Consider the following 20,819-nt stretch of genomic DNA (forward strand, 5'->3'; position numbering starts at 1 on the left):
ATTGTTTAACCTGATATTTGACGCTGGGTTTGCTTATAACTTAGATGTCACGGTCATATGAATACCTTGTGTAGTTCTGTCGACAAAGTAAATTGTAGAAATATTTTGGTGGTAAAACAAAATAGCATGTATAAATATAAAAGCAATAGACAGAAGTTTAAGAGCAGATCTCAACTTTTATTTTCAATCGTGATTGATCACAATAAAACACAGTGTGCTTTATTCAGCAGCTTCTTTTCCCTGTAAACAGAGTAAATAATGTATTTACTAATTTCGGGGGGGAAAAAAGGCTTATTTCCAACTGATTGAAAACTAAATAAGAGATTATGTGCCAAAATATCTACTTTAACAGAAATTATATCAATAGTATACTTTTACATTACATCTAATTTAGTTGCCATACTGATAATTACCTTGCCAGAGTCACGGCTTTTGGCTCTCAGTTTGTTGACCTGAGACTCTGCAATATCAGCACGTTCCTCAGCCTCCTCCAGCTCATTCTGGACCTTCCTGCACTTGGACAAGTTAGCATTAGCCTGCTCATCCTGCAAAGTGAGACACAACATCCAGTTAAAAATACATTTGGATAAATAGTGTAACTTTTTGCACTCGAGATTTTTTCCTTACCGCTTCCTCAGCCTGCCTCTTGTAGGCCTTCACCTTGAGCTGCAACTTATCAACCAGATCCTGCAGCCTGCTTACATTTTTCTTGTCCTCTTCAGTCTGTAATAGAAATATGTGTTTGCAAATGTAAGTACATATCAATTTAAGGCCACTTTTTTGGATGCTAATGGTAATAATCACCTGGTAAGTGAGCTCCTTCACCCTCCTCTCATATTTGCGGACACCCTTAACAGCATCAGCACCACGTCTCTGCTCTGCCTCAACCTCTACCTCAAGCTCACGCACCTGGACAAAATAATGTGTTATGCAACAGGTATACTCTCTTATAGCATTTTTTCTCGACATAACTATCTTACTCTGGACTCAAGTTTCTGGAGCTGCTTCTTGCCACCCTTCATGGCCAGATTCTCAGCCTCATCCAGACGGTGTTGCAGGTCTTTGACAGCAACCTCCAGATTCTTCTTCATTCTCTCCAGATGAGCGCTGGTGTCCTGTTCCTTTTTCAGCTCCTCAGCCATCATTGCGGCCTAGAAGGACGAAATTCATTGTTTTAGGAAATTATTTAGAAGAGAAGTGAGGAAAACATTATGAAGAAAAAACAAAAGTACATCAGTGATGGCCTTCTTGGCTTTCTCTTCTGCATTTCTTGCTTCCTGAACTGTGTCATCCACTTCACCCTGGATCTGGACCAGGTCGGACTCAAGCTTCTTCTTTGTGTTTATCAGACTTGTGTTCTAAGATATCAAAATATTTATATTTTCAGTGTACAGTCTAGTGATAACAAAGCTGATTGTTGTCTTAAATTATTAAATAACTATTTACCTGAGAGTGCAGGAGTCCAACACGCTCAGATGCATCCACCAGCTCCTGCTCAGCAACTTTACGGCTTCTCTCTGTTTGTTCCAGAGCAGCTCTAAGTTCCTCAATTTCAGCAACCATGAGACCATTCCTGCGGTCCACCATAGCGGCCTGTTCTTTTAGATCATCCTGGGCTCTGACGGCATCATCAAGGTGCAGCTGTGCATCCTGGTTAAAATCGACACAACATTAAGGACCAGTCACCACAGTGTGAGATATAGCTCAATACCTTCAGCTGTCCCTGTACGATCCTCAGCTGCTTCTGAGACTCAGCAGCCTGTCGATTGGCGTGGCTCAGCTGAATCTCCATCTCATTCAGGTCGCCTTCCATCTTCTTCTTGATTCTCAGGGCATCATTTCTGCTCCTGACCTCAGAATCCAGAGTGCTCTGCATGGACTCAATCACCCTTTGGCTGTTCCTCTTAAACTGCTCTATTTCCTCATCTTTCTCGGCGAGCTTCCTGTCCACTTCTCCTTTAATCTGGTTGAGTTCCAACTGGACACGCACGATCTTAGACTCTTCATGTTCCAGAGTTCCCTATTGCCATTGAGAATGATATATTAGTCTTTGTACTGAGATATAAGAATTGATGTATGTCATCTAGAGTCCCAGTATATTAGTTTCAATCACCTCAGCTTCTTCAAGAGCTGTTTGAATCTCTGACTTCTCTGTCTCCACCTGTTTCTTGGCCTTTTCGAGCTCGTGAATGCTCTTCCCCGTTTCACCGATCTGTTCGGTCAGATCGGAAATCTCCTCTGCAGAAAGATAAGAAAAGTATTTCAAATGAAGAATGATAAATATTTATTGAAACACATAGTGTAGATCACATGTTGAATCTATTGAAAGATGCCAAACTATGTTTGTATATGAAAAACTTACGCTGCAGGTTCTTGTTTTCACGCTTCATGGTCTCCAGGTGATCCAGAGCTTCCTCATAAGAGTTCTTCATCTTGAACACCTCAGTGCCAAGAGAACGAGCCTCTTTCTGAGCTCCCTCGAGCTCTGCTTGTCCCTCCTCAAACTTCTGCTTCCACTCTGCCAACACCTAGTTGAGCCATTTTTACAATATATTTTGATCAATACATATAGTATTTATCTGACTTTTAATATGTCTTGATAGCACAAAATATAAAGTTTTACCTTATCAAAGTTCCTCTGCTTTTTGTCAAGGTTGGCAGCAAGCCCATTAGCCCTCTCCACATCAACCATGAGGTCCTCCACCTCACTCTGGAGCCTCTGTTTGGTTTTCTCCAGAGAAGCACACTTGGAGTTTACAGCCTCAACCTGTTCCTCAGCCTCCTGAAGGCGCTGTGCCAACTTTTTCCTGTTTATAAACATGTTTCTTAATTAGCATTCTCAAATCCCATTTATGCATACATATCTGCATCTAGGGGCATGTATAATAATGTTAATAACCCTGTTAAAGCAGGGCTCATATGAATATGATGAAACAAATACGTATTAAAAAAACAGCTAGCTATTGATGTCAAAACCTTAATCTATAGACATGTAATTGAATGTACTCACTTGGCTTCCTCAAGCTCCTCAGTTCGCTGGATGGCATCAGTTTCATATTTACTTCTCCACTGAGCCACCTCACTGTTTGCTTTGGACATACCACGCTGAAGCTCAGCCTTAGCCTCCTGCTCTTCCTCAAACTGCTCCCTCAGCAGATCACAGTCATGGCGTGCTGATTGAAGTCCATGGGCAAGAGCATTCTTTGCCTTGTAAAATACATATGTTTTTCAACATTCATTCATTAATTTCCAATACCACTTGTTGACTTGCTGACAAAGGGCGAGCTGTGGGGCACACCCTGAACTGGTCACCTGTCAGTCACAGGGCACGTATAGACAAACAAGCATTCACACTCACTGTCACACCTATGAACAATTGAGAGTCTCTAATAAGCTTAACGTGCCTTTTTCGGAAAGTGTCAAGAAGCCGGAGTACACAAACAACACATGCACAGGGAGAACATGCAGATTGCACAAAACGATGACATGGCGTTTAATCAAATTTATGGTCTCCTGACTGCATTACAACATGTTAACTACTGGGTACTGTAATATTTATTCATTAGAACTCACCTTGACCTCCTCTTCAATCTGTCTCTTCAGTTCCTCAATCTGTTGTGTGTAGGCTTGTTTGCCTCTGGTCAGCTGTGAGACAAGAGCTTCCTTCTCTTCAATTTGACGGCCAAACTCACCTTTTTTGGACATCATCATCACGTTAGTGTGTGTTCAGTTTTACATCTAAAAGCAGGAAATCATTGTAATCTAAAGTTGGCTTATGCCTACCATTTTCTGTCAAAAGACGAGCTTTCTGTGAACTGTGGTCATTGAGCTGACGAATATTTTCATCATACTTGGTCTTCAGTTCACTAAATTGGTCCTCAAGAGTACGGCACATCTTTTCAAGATTACCCTAGTGTGCAAATAGTTATGGAAATCATTGGTCGGTTTTTACATATTTTACAGTATTAAAGCATTTGTTTGAAGACAATGTAACATGTTTATGCACCTTTGCTTTAGCAATGGCCTCCATGTTGCTGGAGAGATCATCAATCTCCATCTTGTATTCACTCTTTTCCTTCTCAAGCTTCTGCTTGACACGCTGGAGGTTGTCAATCTGCTCACCCAGCTCAGCAACACTGTCAGCCTGCTTCTTTCGCAGAGCGGCAGCAGTGGCCTCATGCTGCAAGGTGGACTCCTCAAGGTCACGGCGCAGCTTCTGGAACTCAGCCTCGCGTTTCTTGTTCATCTCAATCTGAGCAGCGGTGGCACCTCCAGCCTCCTCCAGCCTTTCACTGATCTCTTCAAGTTCCCTGGAGAGATCAGCTCTCTGCTTCTCAACTTTGGCACGAGCAGCACGCTCAGCCTCAATCTCCTCCTCTAGTTCCTCAATGCGGGCCTATTGAGACATGTTACCGGTGTACTTTTTATCTTTTAAAATGTAATATAAAGCATATATACAACAATCATATATTAAACAAGACAGAAAAACTCACCTGAAGTTCTTTGATCTTCTTCTGGCATTGAGCACCCATTGACTGCTCATCCTCGATTTTGCTAAGTAGCTGACTAATTTCAAAGTCTTTCCTGTAAAAATGGCAAAGTGTGAATATGTAAAATGGTTCAAGTTTATTACATGTCAAGAATCATATTTAAGTATATTGTTTTTACTTCTTAAGTTTCTCCTCAGACTGCTGTTTGTCATTCTCAAGATCCATTAAGGTTTCTTGTGCCAGTTTCAAGTCACCCTCAAATTTTCTCTTGGCCCTCTCCAGGTCCATACGGAGCTTCTTCTCTTGTTCCAGAGATCCCTCAAGCTGTACAGTAAAATTATTCAGTCATTATGACATTCAAACCACATTTTATTTTTATACTACAGATAACTGTATAACTTAATAACGTCACTTAATAACCTATATAACTCTTACATCATCCACTTGCTGCTCCAGCTTGGTCTTGGCCTTGGTCAAAGTGTTGACCTTATCTTCCTCAGCCTGCAGGTCATCAAGAGTCTGCTGGTGAGCTTCCTGAAGGGCTTTCTTCTCCTTGGTCAGTTTAGCAATGCTCTCATCCTGAGAAGCCATCTCCTCAGTCAGGTTCTTCACCTATAATGGAAATATTTTTATTTTTATTTTCAAAATGCACATGTTATAATGTGAGCTTTTCTGTAAATATACAGGTAACTTATATTCATGGTCTTACAAGCACTCATTATGAGCATGAATGTCATTTTTATTTGGGGCTTTTAAAGAATAATTTGAACCATTTTTTTCCAAATGGTAATGATTGTTCAACATACATCTTCAATAATTTTTCCCAAAAATAATTGAGTGCACAATTTTATACATATTTAGGATTTTACGGATGTTGTAGTCAGTGAAGTGAAGTGAAGTGAATTACATTTATATAGCGCCTTTCTCTAGTGACTCAAAGCGCTTTACATAGTGAAACCCAATATCTAAGTTACATTTAAACCAGTGTGGGTGGCACTGGGAGCAGGTGGGTAAAGTGTCTTGCCCAAGGACACAACGGCAATAACTAGGATGGCGGAAGCGGGGCTCGAACCTGCAACCCTCAAGTTACTGGCACGGCCGCTCTACCAACCGAGCTATACCGCCCCAAAAGTATAACAGCTAAAGTATAATAATATTAATATTAATAATCATAAACATAAATACATCTCCATCCATCCGTTTTCTGTCGCTTGTACCTTTTTCGGAACATTCACCTAAATATTTTAATGAGTGCATGCTGCAGAACGTTCTACAATTATTATTCAGTTAGAGATCATGATTAACTGCAGTGGTTTCTTTATAGGATTTATTGACAACACTAATTTAATGGACCAATACTTAGATTGATAAAAGTCTCCAAGGTCAGTGAAGATAAAACAAAGACAAATATGGATTTAATGTGTTGTACCTTTTGGACAGTTCAATAAAAACGTAGATTCTAAGATCAGTTCAAACAATTGTATGTGGATAAGGCAAGTGAATGTGTTCCAACTACGCCACTGTCTGGAAATAGACCAAAACGGTCACACTCAGATGAAAGGAAATTAATTGGGATGTTAAGGAACAGCTTCATAATCACCAAGCAGTGTTGCCAAGCGTACAATAATTATTGGATTGGTAAAATAATTTCATCCTATGTACGATGAAAAATCACATAGTGTACGACAATTTTACCCCTTTTAATACATGGCAATTAGCAAACACAAACAGCATTCAACCTGCATTGCTCCAGGTATTGTGCATTGTCTCACATGTCTTTTTACAGCCAAGTGGGGGTGCTGTTCTGCCAGTAGCTGCGAGTTTACTTTGAGTTGAGTTGAGTTTGAGTTTATTTCGAACATGCATGCATACAACATGATACATCACAATTTTCAGTTTCTCTATTCAACATGTTCAAAAAGGAGTAGGAAGAAGCAGAGCTTATTTAATCCAACCTCTTTTCCTTTACATAGCAGTTGCTAAAACTTTTGTTCACTTCCTATTCTCAATTTATTCACAATATACTCCATAAGTAATAACAATACAAATAAATAAATAATAATTGGTGAAATAAGTTAGTTATATTTCATATGGGGAGATGAGTAAGATTGATCTTGAAAATGAATGGATGGATGAGATATATTCAGAATGTTTGTCATGGTTCTTATTCTTTGTAGGCTACTTTGTAAACACATTGAGTTTGAAGAGTTTCTTGAAGTGGATCATATTAGTACATTGTTTGATTTCTTTGCTTAATCCACTTGAAAGTGACTTAATTTACAAAACCAACTTTTCTTACCTATGTATCTGTTTTTGTTTAAATCAAATCACGGAGACAGAGATGGTCTGTAAAAAACAATGTATCCAACAGTTTGATCAAACAACCACCATTACCGTATTTTTCGGACTATAAGTCGCAGTTTTTTTTTCATAGTTTGGTCGGGGGTGCGACTTATACTCAGGAGCGACTTATGTGTGAAACTATTAACACATTACCGTAAAATATCAAATAATATTATTTAGCTCATTCACGTAAGAGACTAGACGTATAAGATTTCATGGGATTTAGCGATTAGGAGTGACAGATTGTTTGGTAAACGTATAGCATGTTATATGTGTTATAGTTATTTGAATGACTCTTACCATAATATGTTACGTTAACATACCAGGCACGTTCTCAGTTGGTTATTTATGCCTCATATAACGTACACTTATTCAGCCTGTTGTTCACTATTCTTTATTTATTTTAAATTACCTTTCAAATGTCTATTCTTGGTGTTGGGTTTTATCAAATAAATTTCCCCCAAAAATGCGACTTATACTCCAGTGTGACTTATATATGTTTTTTTCCTTCTTTATTATGCATTTTCGGCCGGTGCGACTTATACTCCGAAAAATACGGTACATGCTATGTCGATCACAAGAAAGTGTTTTAAATGGAGAAAAGAAAAAGATAATATGCATTTTAACCTTTACAAAATGTTGTCTGTTGTAATGTTTTACTGTAGCAGATGGTCCAACATCAAATCGGATATTTATGGAAATCTTCCTCAAAATATGATAGTTTGAGGTTCCTGGTATGATAAGTTGTCATTTCCCAAATGGCAATACCCACCAAGGCTCAAGCCTGAAATTAACTGGAATTTGCGTGAACATTAAAGGTAAAGTGCCACTGATGTGTGGTGAAATTACTCTGCATTTGACCCATCCCCTTGTTCCACCCCCTGGGGGGTGAGGGGAGCAGTGAGCAGCAGCAGTGGCCACACTCGGGAATCATTTGGTGATTTAACCCCCAATTCCAACCCTTGATGCTGAGTGCCAAGCAGGGAGGTAATGGGTCCCATTTTTATAGTCTTTGGTATGACTCGGCCGGGGTTTGAACTCACGACCTACCGATCTCAGGGCAAACACTTTAACCACAAGGCCACTAAGCAGGTTACTCTGAAATGTGTAACTGCCCACATGTACAAGCTGAAGTAGGAATCTTCTATTTGGCTACAATAACAGAAAGTAGGGTTGTCAAATGATTGTGCTAATTGCAATTTATTAATTACAGTCTTATGTCGATCTGGGCTCAATAGGTTTTGTTTACTACCAAAGTAGCACAACCAGCCAATCACACTGAAACCACAGCTAACGTTAGCAGCGAGGATGTTAGCAATTTAGCAAGACAGTAATAACATAGCATTAGCTCTTTGCCAAACTGAACTGGAGGAGAACACCCTGTGTATGAACACTCCAAATCAGCATACCGGTACATATAACTCAGAGCCTATGAAAAGTAATTCGCCTCCCCAAAGAAAAACCTAAAACAATTATATGTCCCCTGCACCCCATCATTTTGTAATGATGAACAGTAAGTTTTTGGTGTTCCACTTTAACCTACAGCAATGTAACTGATGGGTCTGTTTTGTTTATTTTATATTAGCTGAGGCAGACAAAAAGCAGTTCAATGAAAAGTCCAACATTCAATACTTGTTTTTGTATTACTCAAAAAATATTTTTTTCCACTGTTTTTTGATGTGTTTCCTTCAGTATTTTACATTAACGTGATGTTTTGTTTTAGTAAATGGCTGTTTGCTGTATGCCTGTTAAAATCCAATGACTTCATGAAGCCACTTATTTTGGCTGGGTATCTATTTTTATAATAATGTAATTCTTTTTTTTTTTCTTAGAATTGAGCATTTAGGAGAGATTAAAATTAGACCTTAATCAGATTCATTAATTACAGGTCATAATTGATTCATTTTTGTTTTTAATCGCTTGACAGCACTGACAAAAAGTATATTTGGAATAATCAAGGTAATGTTTTCAAACCTAAAATACCTGTCCTAAATACCAAGCATGGTGGTGGTACTCATCATGCTATGGTGCTGTTTTGCTGCCATGTGTATATGGTACGATACAACTGTTACACGTCTGATATTGGCGCTTTGAGTAAGACTAGAAGCACAGACATAATGTTATGTTTTACTTTCACGCTAAAATAAAGTTACAATTGAGGCAGAAAATGTAATCATAAGTCATCAAATAAATTGAGTTTTTGTAACAAGAAAATATTTAAGTTGTTGTCACTTGAGTCGCAGATTTTGCAACAGTAGGCTGCATGCATTATTTAAAAGGAATGCAGGTGTTTTTTGTTGTTTGTTTTATATAGATACACTTGACTTTCGTCATGTTCTTTTATATTGTTTAAAAAATACTGTTTAGCTAAAAAAAACGTTATTTATATAAAAATAAAGACATTTTTAAAATAGTAAATATGAGAGCTGTAATTACAATACTGAGATACTATGAAACCCTGATATTTTTGCCTAAAACTAATCAATATTTCGTAACATATTTCACAGCAAAAACCTCTAGCGTTTTCTTCCACATTGATTAATAAAGGCATGCTTATTTTGTGTGTTGTATATTTACTCTATTTATATTTTAGATCATTTGCTTTTTTATTTTAAATCAGTTACTTTTTGTTTTACTTTGTTTTGAGTTTGTTTTTAGCCCTGTACTTGTATTTGTAATAACATTTCACCAAAGCCCCTACTTTAACTGAAGTTTAATAGTTTCCCACAGGCCTTTCCAAAACCCTGACCATAACCTGATTTGGATAGGAAACTTACCCAATTAAATCTACCGATTTTTCCTTTTAAAAAACCTCTGGTTGAGGTGAAACTTGCAAAGGGACATTTATATATATGAATCTGTGTGTATATTTCTGACCCTGTGCGGATTATAAATTGTCAAACATGTGCAACAACCATTGATGATTTATGTTGTAAAATCATTCCACCCTGGACAGGATAGCTCATTCACATTTACATTTACAAGAATCCCAAATTAATATGATATTCATGTTCATGATAAGTGTACTGCATGTTAACATCTGGCCACAAAAAATGATAATTCCTTACCTTGTTCTCAGTGGCATGTTTCTCCTTCTCCACTTTGGCCAAGGTAAGCTCCAGGTCATCAATATCTTTCTTGAGCTCAGAGCATTCATCTTCTAGTTTTCTCTTCTTTGCAGTAAGCTCAGCATTAATTTCCTCCTCATCTTCCAGCCTCTCAGTTGTCTCTTTGAGTTTTGCTTCTTGCTGAATTTTACTCTTGATTAGACCCTCGCATCTCTCTTCAGCGTCTGACAGATTCTCAGACTCCTGTTTCATGTTGGATAAAAATAGGTCAACACACAATTTTCTGTAGATAAGAACAAACATTTTTATCTGTGAATTGGTATGTACTCACAGATGCCACTTGCAGTTGCAGATCATTCTTCTCCTGCAGAAGAGACACCATCTTCTCTTCAATTTCTTTCTTCTTAGCAAGCGCCGTAGCCAAGTCAGTGGTCATCTTCTCATAGTTCTCCTTCATCTGGGCTAGCTCTTTTTCAGTTTCAGCACTCTTCAGCAGAGGCTTAATCTTGTAGTACACCTTCATCCATGGCCAATGTTTGACATTCATGAATGAGCGCACGTTGTACTGGATGGTAAAGATGGCCTCTCTGTGGATATAAATGTTTAGTTATGGACACTGTGTATTTTAAATCATTCGACTAATTTACTATTTTATTTTGATACTGATTGTGTTTTCAGGATTTTCAACATGCCTCCTTTCCATCATCTTCACAAACTCCTTTCTCATGACATAACCACGGCAAAGGGCCTGAGTCATTGTGACCAGAGTTGCCAGCTTTTCATCTCTCAGTTCCTCAAGGGTACCCAGCAGACCTGCTTTGAAGAAGACCTGACCAGATTGAAAAGTACAGTTCAGCAGGTGTTCATCCACCCAACATCAATGAAAAGTCAACACATATTTGTGGTTTGAACCCTTTAGAATACAATCAATCTTTAGAAAACAACTAATCACATAACACATTGAAATTTAAACTTAATAATCTGTTTACCTTGGTGTGACCAAATCTATACTGGTCATGGTCAATATCAATTGAACCAAGCAGCTTCTCTGCAGCCTTCTTGTTGTCAATGAACTGTCCCTCAGGGATGACACTGGCATTCAGTACCTTGTACCTTTTAAGGGAATGAGTCAGTGGATATTATTAGTAGTCATAGATGATTTATAATGATGATGAAAAGTATTTTGAATATACCTCTGCTTAAAGTCACCGTAGAGGATTCTGCTGGGGAAACCTTTCCTGCAGATTCTGATACCCTCCAGCACACCGTTACACCTTAGCTGATGGATGACCAGGAAGTTCTCCATCAGACCTGATGTAAAGCACAGCAACATTATTTTTGATCAACTTTCAGAATTTTATAACATCAATTTAAATCTTTTTTATCTCACAACTAATATTTTATTGATTTTATTACCTGGAGTCTTTGACTCATTAGGAATCAGACAACGCACAAAGTGAGGATGAGTGCTTCTCAAGTTGGTCATCAGTTTGCCCAAGTTCTCCTTAAAGTCACAATCAGGTAATATTGTTACACAATGTAACAAGTATTGCACAATGAAATTGGAAATCATACCAGATCTACTGTATGAAAACTAGACCTTACCCTAAACTGTGAGGACACAGTCTGCATAGAACCACCCTTTTTCTTGCCTCCCTTCTTGCTTGTATCTATTTATAATTTGATTAAGATAAAGCATTACAAAAAATGTCGCTTTTGTTGTCGGCATACGAAACCTTATTACACTCGAATATTAGCATACCCTCAGCAGGAGCAGGAGGATACAGGTAAGCCAGAAGTTTTACTGGAGACTTCTGGTACAGCTGCACAACAGAATCATTCAGTGGATCCTTGTTCTTGTCCAGCCAGCCACCGATGTTGTAGTTCACTGTGCCAGCATAGTGCACCAGGGAGAAGTGGGCCTCAGCTTTGCCCTTTGCGGGTTTTGGCTTTTCAAAGGCTTTGTTTTTGCCAAGATGCTGATCATACAGCTTGTTCTTGAAGGATGTATCAGTGGCCTTGGGGAACATGCACTCCTCTTCAAGGATGGAGAAGATACCCATGGGCTTAAATAATAAGTACACATACACATTTTAAGTACACCATTCCACCTTATATATGTATATACACGTTTGTACATGTATATAAATATGTTTCTGAATCAAATACTTACCTTTTCAATCAGCTCAATGCAGGCAGCCAGGTCCATGCCAAAGTCAATGAACTCCCAGATAATGCCCTCCTTCTTGTACTCATCTTGCTCCAGGACAAACATGTGGTGGTTGAAGAACTGTTGCAACTTCTCATTAGTGAAGTTAATGCACAGCTGCTCCATGCTATTGAACTACAGGAAGACAAGTAGTTTACACCAGTCCATCACCATGACTAATGTTCGAAAATATGGTTTACTATTTTTTTAAGAATGAAGCTTACATCAAATATTTCAAAACCAGCAATATCCAGCACACCGATGAAGTGCTGCCTTGACTGTTTGGTGTCCAACATCTGATTGATACGGATGACCATCCACAAGAACATCCTCTCATAGATGGACTTGGCAAGGGCTGTCACTGAGTTATTGACCTGAATGAAACAGATGTAGTGATTGATTGAGGCACATACTGTACATTACAATTAATGTGAAATAAAATTATACATAGGTAGTTACACATCATTTCCTGCATTACAGACCTCATTTCAAACCATATTATGTACGTATTGTTACATGTAAGTAAACATACCTAACCAAACATGTAATATTTACCTGAGCTACAGTCTGTCCCTTGGTGACATACTCATTTCCAACTTTCACTCTGGGATAGCACAGAGCCTTCAGCATGTCAGCAGAGTTCAGACCCAACAAGTAGGCAACTTTGTCAGCTTCTAAATTGTTTTGGAAAAAGTACTGTTAAAATAAACTTGCCATAGTTTTCCGATCACAGTAACTTGCTACACCTGTTCTATTTATGCAAATTTTGACTGAGATGACTGTTTTTATGTACCCTCTGTGCCATCAGGCTCAGCCTGCTCTTCACGCTGCTTCTGCTTGAACTTCATGTTACCATGATGGAGGACGGCACCAGTCATTTTGTAGATGCTCATCTTTTCCTCATGACTGAAGCCCAAGATATCAATGGCATTCTGTGTGCAATGAAGTTATTTATAGATTACACCAACATAGGTTCATATAACTGAATATATTTGTAAGATACTTTGACTTACATCGGTGGCTTCCAGCTCTACTTTGTCATCAATACTGGCCACAGTGATCTGTCCCATGCTGCACATAGGGAAGTCGTAGGGGTTGGTTGTGATGAGTGACAGTTCTGCAAATTCAAATGTAATAATTAGCTAACTTTTTCACTGGACAAATTTGAATGATGTAACTTTTTAAAATTCAATTAAACTGTTCCACTCCATACCAATCAGTTCTGGTTTGTGGTTGGTCATCATCTGGTAGAAGATGTGGTAGCCTCTCTCATCAGGAAGCTGGAATGACACTCTGGACTTCTCCAGCAGATCTGCAAATAATGTATGGAAATTACAGTCAAGCACACTTCGACTGCAACATAAATTTACTGTTTTTTTTTTTTTGTACTTACAAGTCTCAATATCAGCACTGGCCAGTTTGCCAGTTGTGCCAAAATGGATCCTAATGAATTTACCCTGTTTTAAACAAAGGGTTGTTTAACAGTCATTCATTGGATAAGAGTAAAATAGTTATTCTCTAGCAAAAGGTAGCTATACTTACAAAACGAGAAGAGTTGTCATTCCTCACAGTTTTGGCATTACCATAGGCTTCCAGAAGAGGATTGGCAGCAATAATCTGATCCTCAAGTGAGCCCTGCAATTATGTTTAGAAATAAGATCAACAAACTATTTGTTTTTCTCTCAGAATATATCCTACATTTTTTGTAATTTTACATACCTTGAATTGTGCTGATCCTGCACCATCCTTTTTCTTATCGCCGCCAACTGAGATTGTGGCAAAGTACTGAATGACACGCTTGGTGTTCACAGTCTTTCCGGCACCAGATTCTCCACTGGAAATAAAGGCAAACTAATTCAAAGATGGTTTTTTTTGTTACTAATTTAAATAGAAACAAACACTTACGTGATCAAGACAGACTGATTCTCTCTATCTGTTAAAATAGAAAAGTACATCAATTGCGTATTTCTGCAGCAGCAATATTTTGATAAGTAGAAACTTGATATTATTCAGCCTGTTACATACCAGTAAGCATGAATTGATATGCGTTGTCAGAGACAGAGAAGATGTGGGGTGGAGCCTCCATACGCTTCTTGCCTCTATAAGCAGCCACAACTTCCGCATCGTACACGGGGAGCCACTTGTAGGGGTTCACAGTTGCGCAGAAAAGCCCAGAGTATGTCTGATAGACATCAGTAACACAGTCATCCACAGGTCTTAAAACTATACATACAAGTTTGTACTATACTTCTCAGTGGGCTTATTTCCGTACATAAATCATCCATGCTGCATAACGCTCTTTGAGGTTATACAGGACAGAGGCTTCATTGAGATGGGTCATCATGGCCATGTCCTCAATTTTGTCGAACTTGGGAGGGTTCATCGGAGTGACGTCATCTTCTTTAACTGTCGTCTCCTAAAAGATGACATTAGTCACAGTAAGAATTGATCACATCCTTTGAGCTGAAAAATATAAAGAATATTCCAACCTGCTGAGTGTCCAGGACTTTGACAGTGACTTTGTCACCATCTTTCTTGATGATTGTTCCCTTCAAGTACAGTTCTTTGGTATCAGCCACATAGCAGGCTGTCTTGGCATCGAATGGTTTGCTCTGAGCCTCAATTCTCTCCTTCTCTGGTTTACGAAGGTAGATGCTAGCTTTGCCATATAAGGCCATTTCTGCGTCGGTACTCATGGTGGTGGTTTAGGTCTGGATCAAAGAACCAATTGAGAAACATGACAATTATTTTGGCTCCTTCGGGGCCAATGGGCAAACTTTGAAGGGAACTCCGTAAAAGCAATCTGGTACCAGCTGTGCACAGCATTCTGAAGAACCCAAATATCAAAATCCATGATTTACATTTTTTTAAATAAAACAAAATGTCTTCCTGATAGTATTTTACAAACACTATAATTTTAATGTAAAATATACCTTACCTTTCCTGCCAGTGAGAAGTATATTGTATTCCACAATTCTGTTTAAAAAAAAAAAAGGGTTTAGTTAGTCTAGTAAATGTAGCAAATATAGCAAATGTAACTTTCTTTGTCAACACAACAATGTTTACATTGTTAAAAATGCCAAGAAATCTGAACAAAGGTTATAATGCAAAGCTAAAGAATGCCTTACCACCAGTAGGAACGTCACCAGCTAACTGCCACACACCATGAAGCTCCAACTCCACTCCTTATATTTGGTTTGGTTTGCTTACCAAGCTGATTTAAAAATTGAACATGCCAAACATGGTTACAATGACAGCTGAGACTAGATACTAAATACGGTAAGTTTCATGCACTTGGAGTTTTCCATGCGGAAAATTCAACTGTCTGTTTTAACAACAGAGATGTATTCAAATGAATCAATACAGTAATTGATTTAGATCTAGAAGTACTCACAGTTACCATACCCTGTAGCACATTTTATGCTTCCAGCAAATCCATGTTCACTGTCTGTTATATTTAATTGCTTTTATATAACAGAGCAGCTGATTTGTCTTCCTAACCAGTGATTGTCCAGTTTATATTTTAACATGTTTTCTTTTTCCATTGATGTAGGCATTTGGAACACTGATATGCTGACAGTCTATTTGAGTTTGCGTAATTCATTGTTGTTCGTCAAGACTTGATTAAAACACTTGATGTGCCTGTGCGGAACCACTCTTGTTGATGTTTGGTGCAAGGTAACTGATTGATGGCTGTCACTGTTAGCAAATCCCTCACTCTGCAGTTTAATTCACTTGGGCAGACGCTGTTTACACTAAATTGGAAACAAAAATAACAGACAACAAAGTATTCTGCATAATTTCCAATATGTATTTGCTATTCAAACATAATAAACAAAATAAATTAACTTTTTTTAAATTGGAAAAGTGAAGCATGCATGTGGATTTTATTTGGTATGCTGCACTCTATCTAATTACACTGGGTCAATGTAACTAGAGTTTCCAGAATGAAAAGTGAAGCTGTGTTGCAGGTTAAAGGTCAGGTGATGGAGGTTAAAGTTTTGAGATTCAGGACAGTTGCTGCTGCTTCTTCAAAAAGACAGTTAGGAGACCACTTACAAACTTGAATGGCATATTAAGAACTCCCTTTCAAGCGTCATATAGTCTCTTAGCCTTGTATGCTGTACAATGACATACAATAATTTCTCAAGGGTAAATGTAAAGCTTCAGTTATTTTGGCTGTATTCAATTGTGCATTTACCATAACTAAATGCAATCAGCACAGAGAAAGGACACACTTGCCTACAAAGACATGAATCAATACTCATTGAACATGTCAACAAACTTAGATGTGTATAAAACAAATTTGGGAAACACTAATAACAATATACATAATGTTAAATAAAAATAATCAACAAATGGTTTTATTTTACCAAGAACTCTTTGAATTGTCATTGAATGGCAGCTGGGCTGCTTTGCAAATTTGCAATACTGTTGCAGACCACAAGCTCACTCACAGAGACTTGTAATTTGCATTACTGCATTTAACTATTAATAAGATCGAACTACAATTGCTTTAGGCAGTTTTATTGGTTTCGACTTATTACCCTATAGATTGATATTGACCTCAACAAAAATTGACAGAATTAAGAAAACGGCCTTATGAAATCGCACTGGACTTATAAAAGATGATAATAACCCCCATACCAGAAAAAAAGAGGCCGTCAACATCAAGATGTCACCATAAACCTAAAGTGTTTGCACAGGCTGTCACATGGAATTCATTCCACAGTTTAGTGTTTACGGCTGACATAAAACAGGTATTTAAATGCTTCATACTTTAAGAACCACATAAGTAAGGATTGGTAATTCTTGGTGTTTAGCCTTTTTAGATACTTTACATCAATTGTTACGCGTGTAAGTGTCATTTATACATTAAATGAATTATAGTCTACCAATCACTCAGATTCACTCAGATATTTAAAAAAATAGGATAATAGTATTGTTACAAGTTACATATTGTTTAATTTCAAATTCATTTTCAATCGCACTGTTTCAATAACAAGGAAGAATAAAGGCCTACTGTAATGCGATTTTCTTATTTAAACGGGGATAGCAGGTCCATTCTATGTGTCATACTTGATCATTTCGCGATATTGCCATATTTTTGCTGAAAGGCTTTAGTAGAGAACATCGACGATAAAGTTCGCAACTTTTAGTCGCTGATAAAAAAGCCTTTCCTGTACCGGAAGTAGCAGACAATATGCGAGTGACGTCACAGGTTGTGGAGCTCCTCACATCTGCACATTGTTTACAATCATGGCCACCAGCAGCAAAAGCGATTCGGACCGAGAAAGCGACAATTTCCCCATTAATTTGAGCGAGGATGAAAGATTTGTGGATGAGGAAAGTGAGAGTGAAGGACTAGAGGGCAGTGGGAGCGATTCAGATAGGGAAGATGATGTGAGAGGCGGGTGGGACCTGATATTCAGCTGGGAATGACTAAAACAGTAAATAAACACAAGACATATATATACTCTATTAGCCACAACACAACCAGGCTTATATTTAATATGCCACAAATGAATCCCGCATAACAAATACCTCCCCCCTTCCGCCCATATAACCCGCCAATACAACTCAAACACCTGCACAACACTCAATCCCACAGCCCAAAGTACCGTTCACCTCCCCAAAGTTCATACAGCACATATATTTCCCCAAAGTCCCCAAAGTTACGTACGTGACATGCACATAGCGGCACGCACGTACGGGCAAGCGATCAAATGTTTGGAAGCCGCAGCTGCATGCGTACTCACGGTACCGCGTCTGCGAATCCAACTCAAAGTCCTCCTGGTAAGAGTCTCTGTTGTCCCAGTTCTCCACAGGCCAATGGTAAAGCTTGACTGTCATCTTTCGGGAATGTAAACAATGAAACACCGGCTGTGTTATCCGGCACAACAGTCAAGGGGTGCATTCTACGGCGGGGGTGCGTTATCCGGAACAACACCTGCCGCAATACACCGCTTCCCACCTACAGCTTTCTTCTTTGCTGTCTCCATTGTTCATTGAAGAAATTGCAAAAGATTCACCAACACAGATGTCCAGAATACCGTGGAATTTTGCGATGAAAACAGACGACTTAATAGCTGGCCACCATGCTGTCCCAAAATGTCCTCTACAATCTGTGACGTCACGCGCAGGCGTCATCATACCAAGACGTTTTCAGCAAGATATTTCGCGCGAAATTTAAAATTGCACTTTAGTAAGCTATCCCGGCCGTATTGGCATGTGTTGCAATGTTAAGATTCCATCATTGATATATATAAACTATCAGACTGCGTGTTCGGTAGTAGTGGGTTTCAGTAGACCTTTAATGAAACTTAAAACCTGAAATTGAAAATGTATTTGAAATAATGTAGTTTTTACAGTATAGTACGTACAGCAGACCAGTGGCCTTTTTTATAATCATGAACCACTTAGAGAATCAGATGAAAGTTGTGGACCCTCTTCCCCAGAAATATGAACATAAACACAACTTTCATCCAATTTGTATAATGTACTTTATTTGTTGACGTTTTATTGTCACTGACATATGACATATACAAAGACATATTAATGATTTTTAAAGTAAAGAGGAGATGCATCAGCGCTTCTACTCCTGTTACTTCCTTGTTCCAAAGAAAGGAGTAGCATCCGTTTAGCCTATTTTGGATCTTCGGGGGTTAAACAGACACCTACGAGGGTACAATGTTCAAATGTTGACACACAAAGTGTTATGCCGCTCCATTCAAATGGACAATTGGTTCACTACAATCGACCTGTCAAATGCATACTTCCACATTGCGGTCTAACCCGCGCACAGGAGGTTTCTGAGATTTGCCCACCAAGGCACAGCGCTGGGTTGCAGCACTGCATCTGTTTCCACGTCGCCATCTTTCACGCAGAGTGAAAGTCACAATGGGGGTGGTGACAGCCTTCCGGCGGTGGAGGAAGACCGCTCACATTGCAGCAGGCATCGCGCAAGGGACAGTGTCATCAAGGGTGACCATGACGATGGACGTGTCCCTGCCGGGCTGGGGAGCACCATTGTTGGGCAGGACTGTGAATGGTGTTTGGAATCCGGAACTAACTCGGCTTCACATAAACTTATTCGAGCTTTGACACGTTTTTTTGGCTCTGCAGCGCTTTCTGCTGTATCTCAGGGGTCGGCATGTCCTGGTACAAAACACGACTGTGGTGGCGTACATCAATCGCCAGGGGGGGCACTCGTTCGCTTCGCTTACACAGGCTGGTACAGCGAGTGCTGTTATGGTGCAGCACAAGGCTCCTGTTCCTCAGGGCAAATCATGCTCCAGGAGTGCTCAACTAGTGGGCGGATCTTCTGTCACGAGGAAACCTTCTGTAAGGGGAGTGGTCTCTGCATCCACAGGTGGTGGATCAAATGTGGTGCAGATACGGCCAGGCAGCCATAGACTCTTCGCCTCGTGGACAAACGCAAAATCCGTGTCAGACGCGGATGCATCGATGGGGATAGACGCTCTTGCACATCCCTGGCCAGATGTGTTGCTGTATGATTCCCCACCCTTGAGTTTAATATTCCCCACTCTGGCCAGAATGAGGGAACGGGGCCCATCACTGATTTTTGTCGCACCCGTATGGCCATCCAAACTGTGGATTGCCAAGATTTTTCAACTTCCGCCCAGGGAACCCTGGCCTCTTCCTGCTCACAGACATCTATGGTCTCAGGCGGGAGGGGAGATCTACACCCGGACCCGGATTGAGTAGCACTTTGGGCTTAGTCCCTGAGAGGTGGAATTTAACTGCTGCAGGTTTGCCTGATCAGGTCATTGACACTATTCAGAGTGCAAGAGCCGTTTCCACGTGTTTCTTGTATAACTAGATGTAGTGAGTTTTTAAAGAATGGTGTACTTCTAGGAACATCATGTCTTTTCAGTGCTCAGGGTGGACCTGTTGTGTTTCTTTCAGGATTTTATGGGGGGGAAGGGTTTTTCCATATTTAAGGTATACTTGGCAGCCATCTCCGCTTGACATGTGGGCATTGGAGATAAGCCAGTTGGGCAGCATTCTTTGATATGCCATTTTTTGAAAGGGGCAGGTCGTAAACTCCCGGTTTCTCGGACCTTGGTCCGCCCGTGCTAACTGTCTGGGGTGACGAAGACCCTTTCACATCATCCATTCCAGCCAATTGATGCTGTGGAAATTAGATTTGTTTCTTCAAACACAGTATTGCTCTTTGCTTTGACTACAGCAAAGCGTGTGAGTGACCTCCACACTTTTTCGATTAGCCCAGCTTGTTTACAATTTGCTTCTGGGCTGACGAATGTCTGCATGTAGCCTAACCCTGCTTTTGTGCCTAAGGTGGTGGATTCATCTTTTAGATGTTCCACTGTGGAGTTGAGGGCCTTTCATTCTCCTCTATTTGCATCAGTGGAGGAGCAGAAGCTTAACTCGTTGTGCCCTCTTAGGGCATTGCAAGAACAGTGGAGTTCAGAAGAGTGGATCAACGGTTTGTGTGATAGGCCACACCTCAAAAAGACAAACCACTTTCTACACAGGGGCTGTCTCACTGGATTGTGGAGGCCATGTTGCTGGCCTATACTTGTAAGGTAGTGCAACTGCCTCCAGATTTGAGTGTGCATTCCAGGTGTTGCGCAGCAAGGCGGGATACACCTCACACGTTTGTGAAGTTTTATCTCCTGGCTGCTATTTTGTCATTCACCCAGCATACAGATTCATAAGTAATAT

General features: G+C 39.6%; 1 protein-coding gene and 1 pseudogene across 1 annotated transcript; one reads left to right on the forward strand and one right to left on the reverse strand.

Annotated features, from left to right (window-relative positions):
- Nucleotides 1-219: 219 nt before the first annotated feature.
- LOC133612442 (myosin heavy chain, fast skeletal muscle-like) lies at nucleotides 220-14,806 on the reverse strand. Its single transcript, XM_061969854.2, has 39 exons — nucleotides 14,600-14,806; nucleotides 14,383-14,526; nucleotides 14,136-14,292; nucleotides 14,016-14,043; nucleotides 13,830-13,944; nucleotides 13,653-13,745; nucleotides 13,504-13,567; nucleotides 13,324-13,422; nucleotides 13,124-13,227; nucleotides 12,904-13,042; nucleotides 12,666-12,784; nucleotides 12,335-12,484; nucleotides 12,075-12,245; nucleotides 11,664-11,967; nucleotides 11,507-11,571; nucleotides 11,318-11,405; nucleotides 11,095-11,212; nucleotides 10,891-11,014; nucleotides 10,590-10,730; nucleotides 10,233-10,484; nucleotides 9,902-10,144; nucleotides 4,926-5,102; nucleotides 4,669-4,814; nucleotides 4,494-4,584; nucleotides 4,007-4,396; nucleotides 3,784-3,910; nucleotides 3,574-3,692; nucleotides 3,011-3,207; nucleotides 2,624-2,807; nucleotides 2,363-2,528; nucleotides 2,114-2,238; nucleotides 1,712-2,020; nucleotides 1,447-1,650; nucleotides 1,233-1,358; nucleotides 981-1,151; nucleotides 805-909; nucleotides 628-723; nucleotides 414-545; nucleotides 220-240 (listed from the first exon to the last, which is right to left on the reverse strand). Exons 1-39 carry the CDS (start codon nucleotides 14,804-14,806, stop codon nucleotides 220-222), a joined length of 5,811 nt encoding a protein of 1,936 aa, XP_061825838.1.
- A 1,251-nt stretch (nucleotides 14,807-16,057) lies between these two features.
- Nucleotides 16,058-19,873, forward strand: LOC140679064 (uncharacterized; annotated as a pseudogene).
- The last annotated feature ends 946 nt before the right edge of the window (nucleotides 19,874-20,819 follow it).

Source organism: Nerophis lumbriciformis, linkage group LG10 (genome assembly GCF_033978685.3).
Source record: "Nerophis lumbriciformis linkage group LG10, RoL_Nlum_v2.1, whole genome shotgun sequence".
Lineage (NCBI taxonomy): Eukaryota > Metazoa > Chordata > Actinopteri > Syngnathiformes > Syngnathidae > Nerophis > Nerophis lumbriciformis.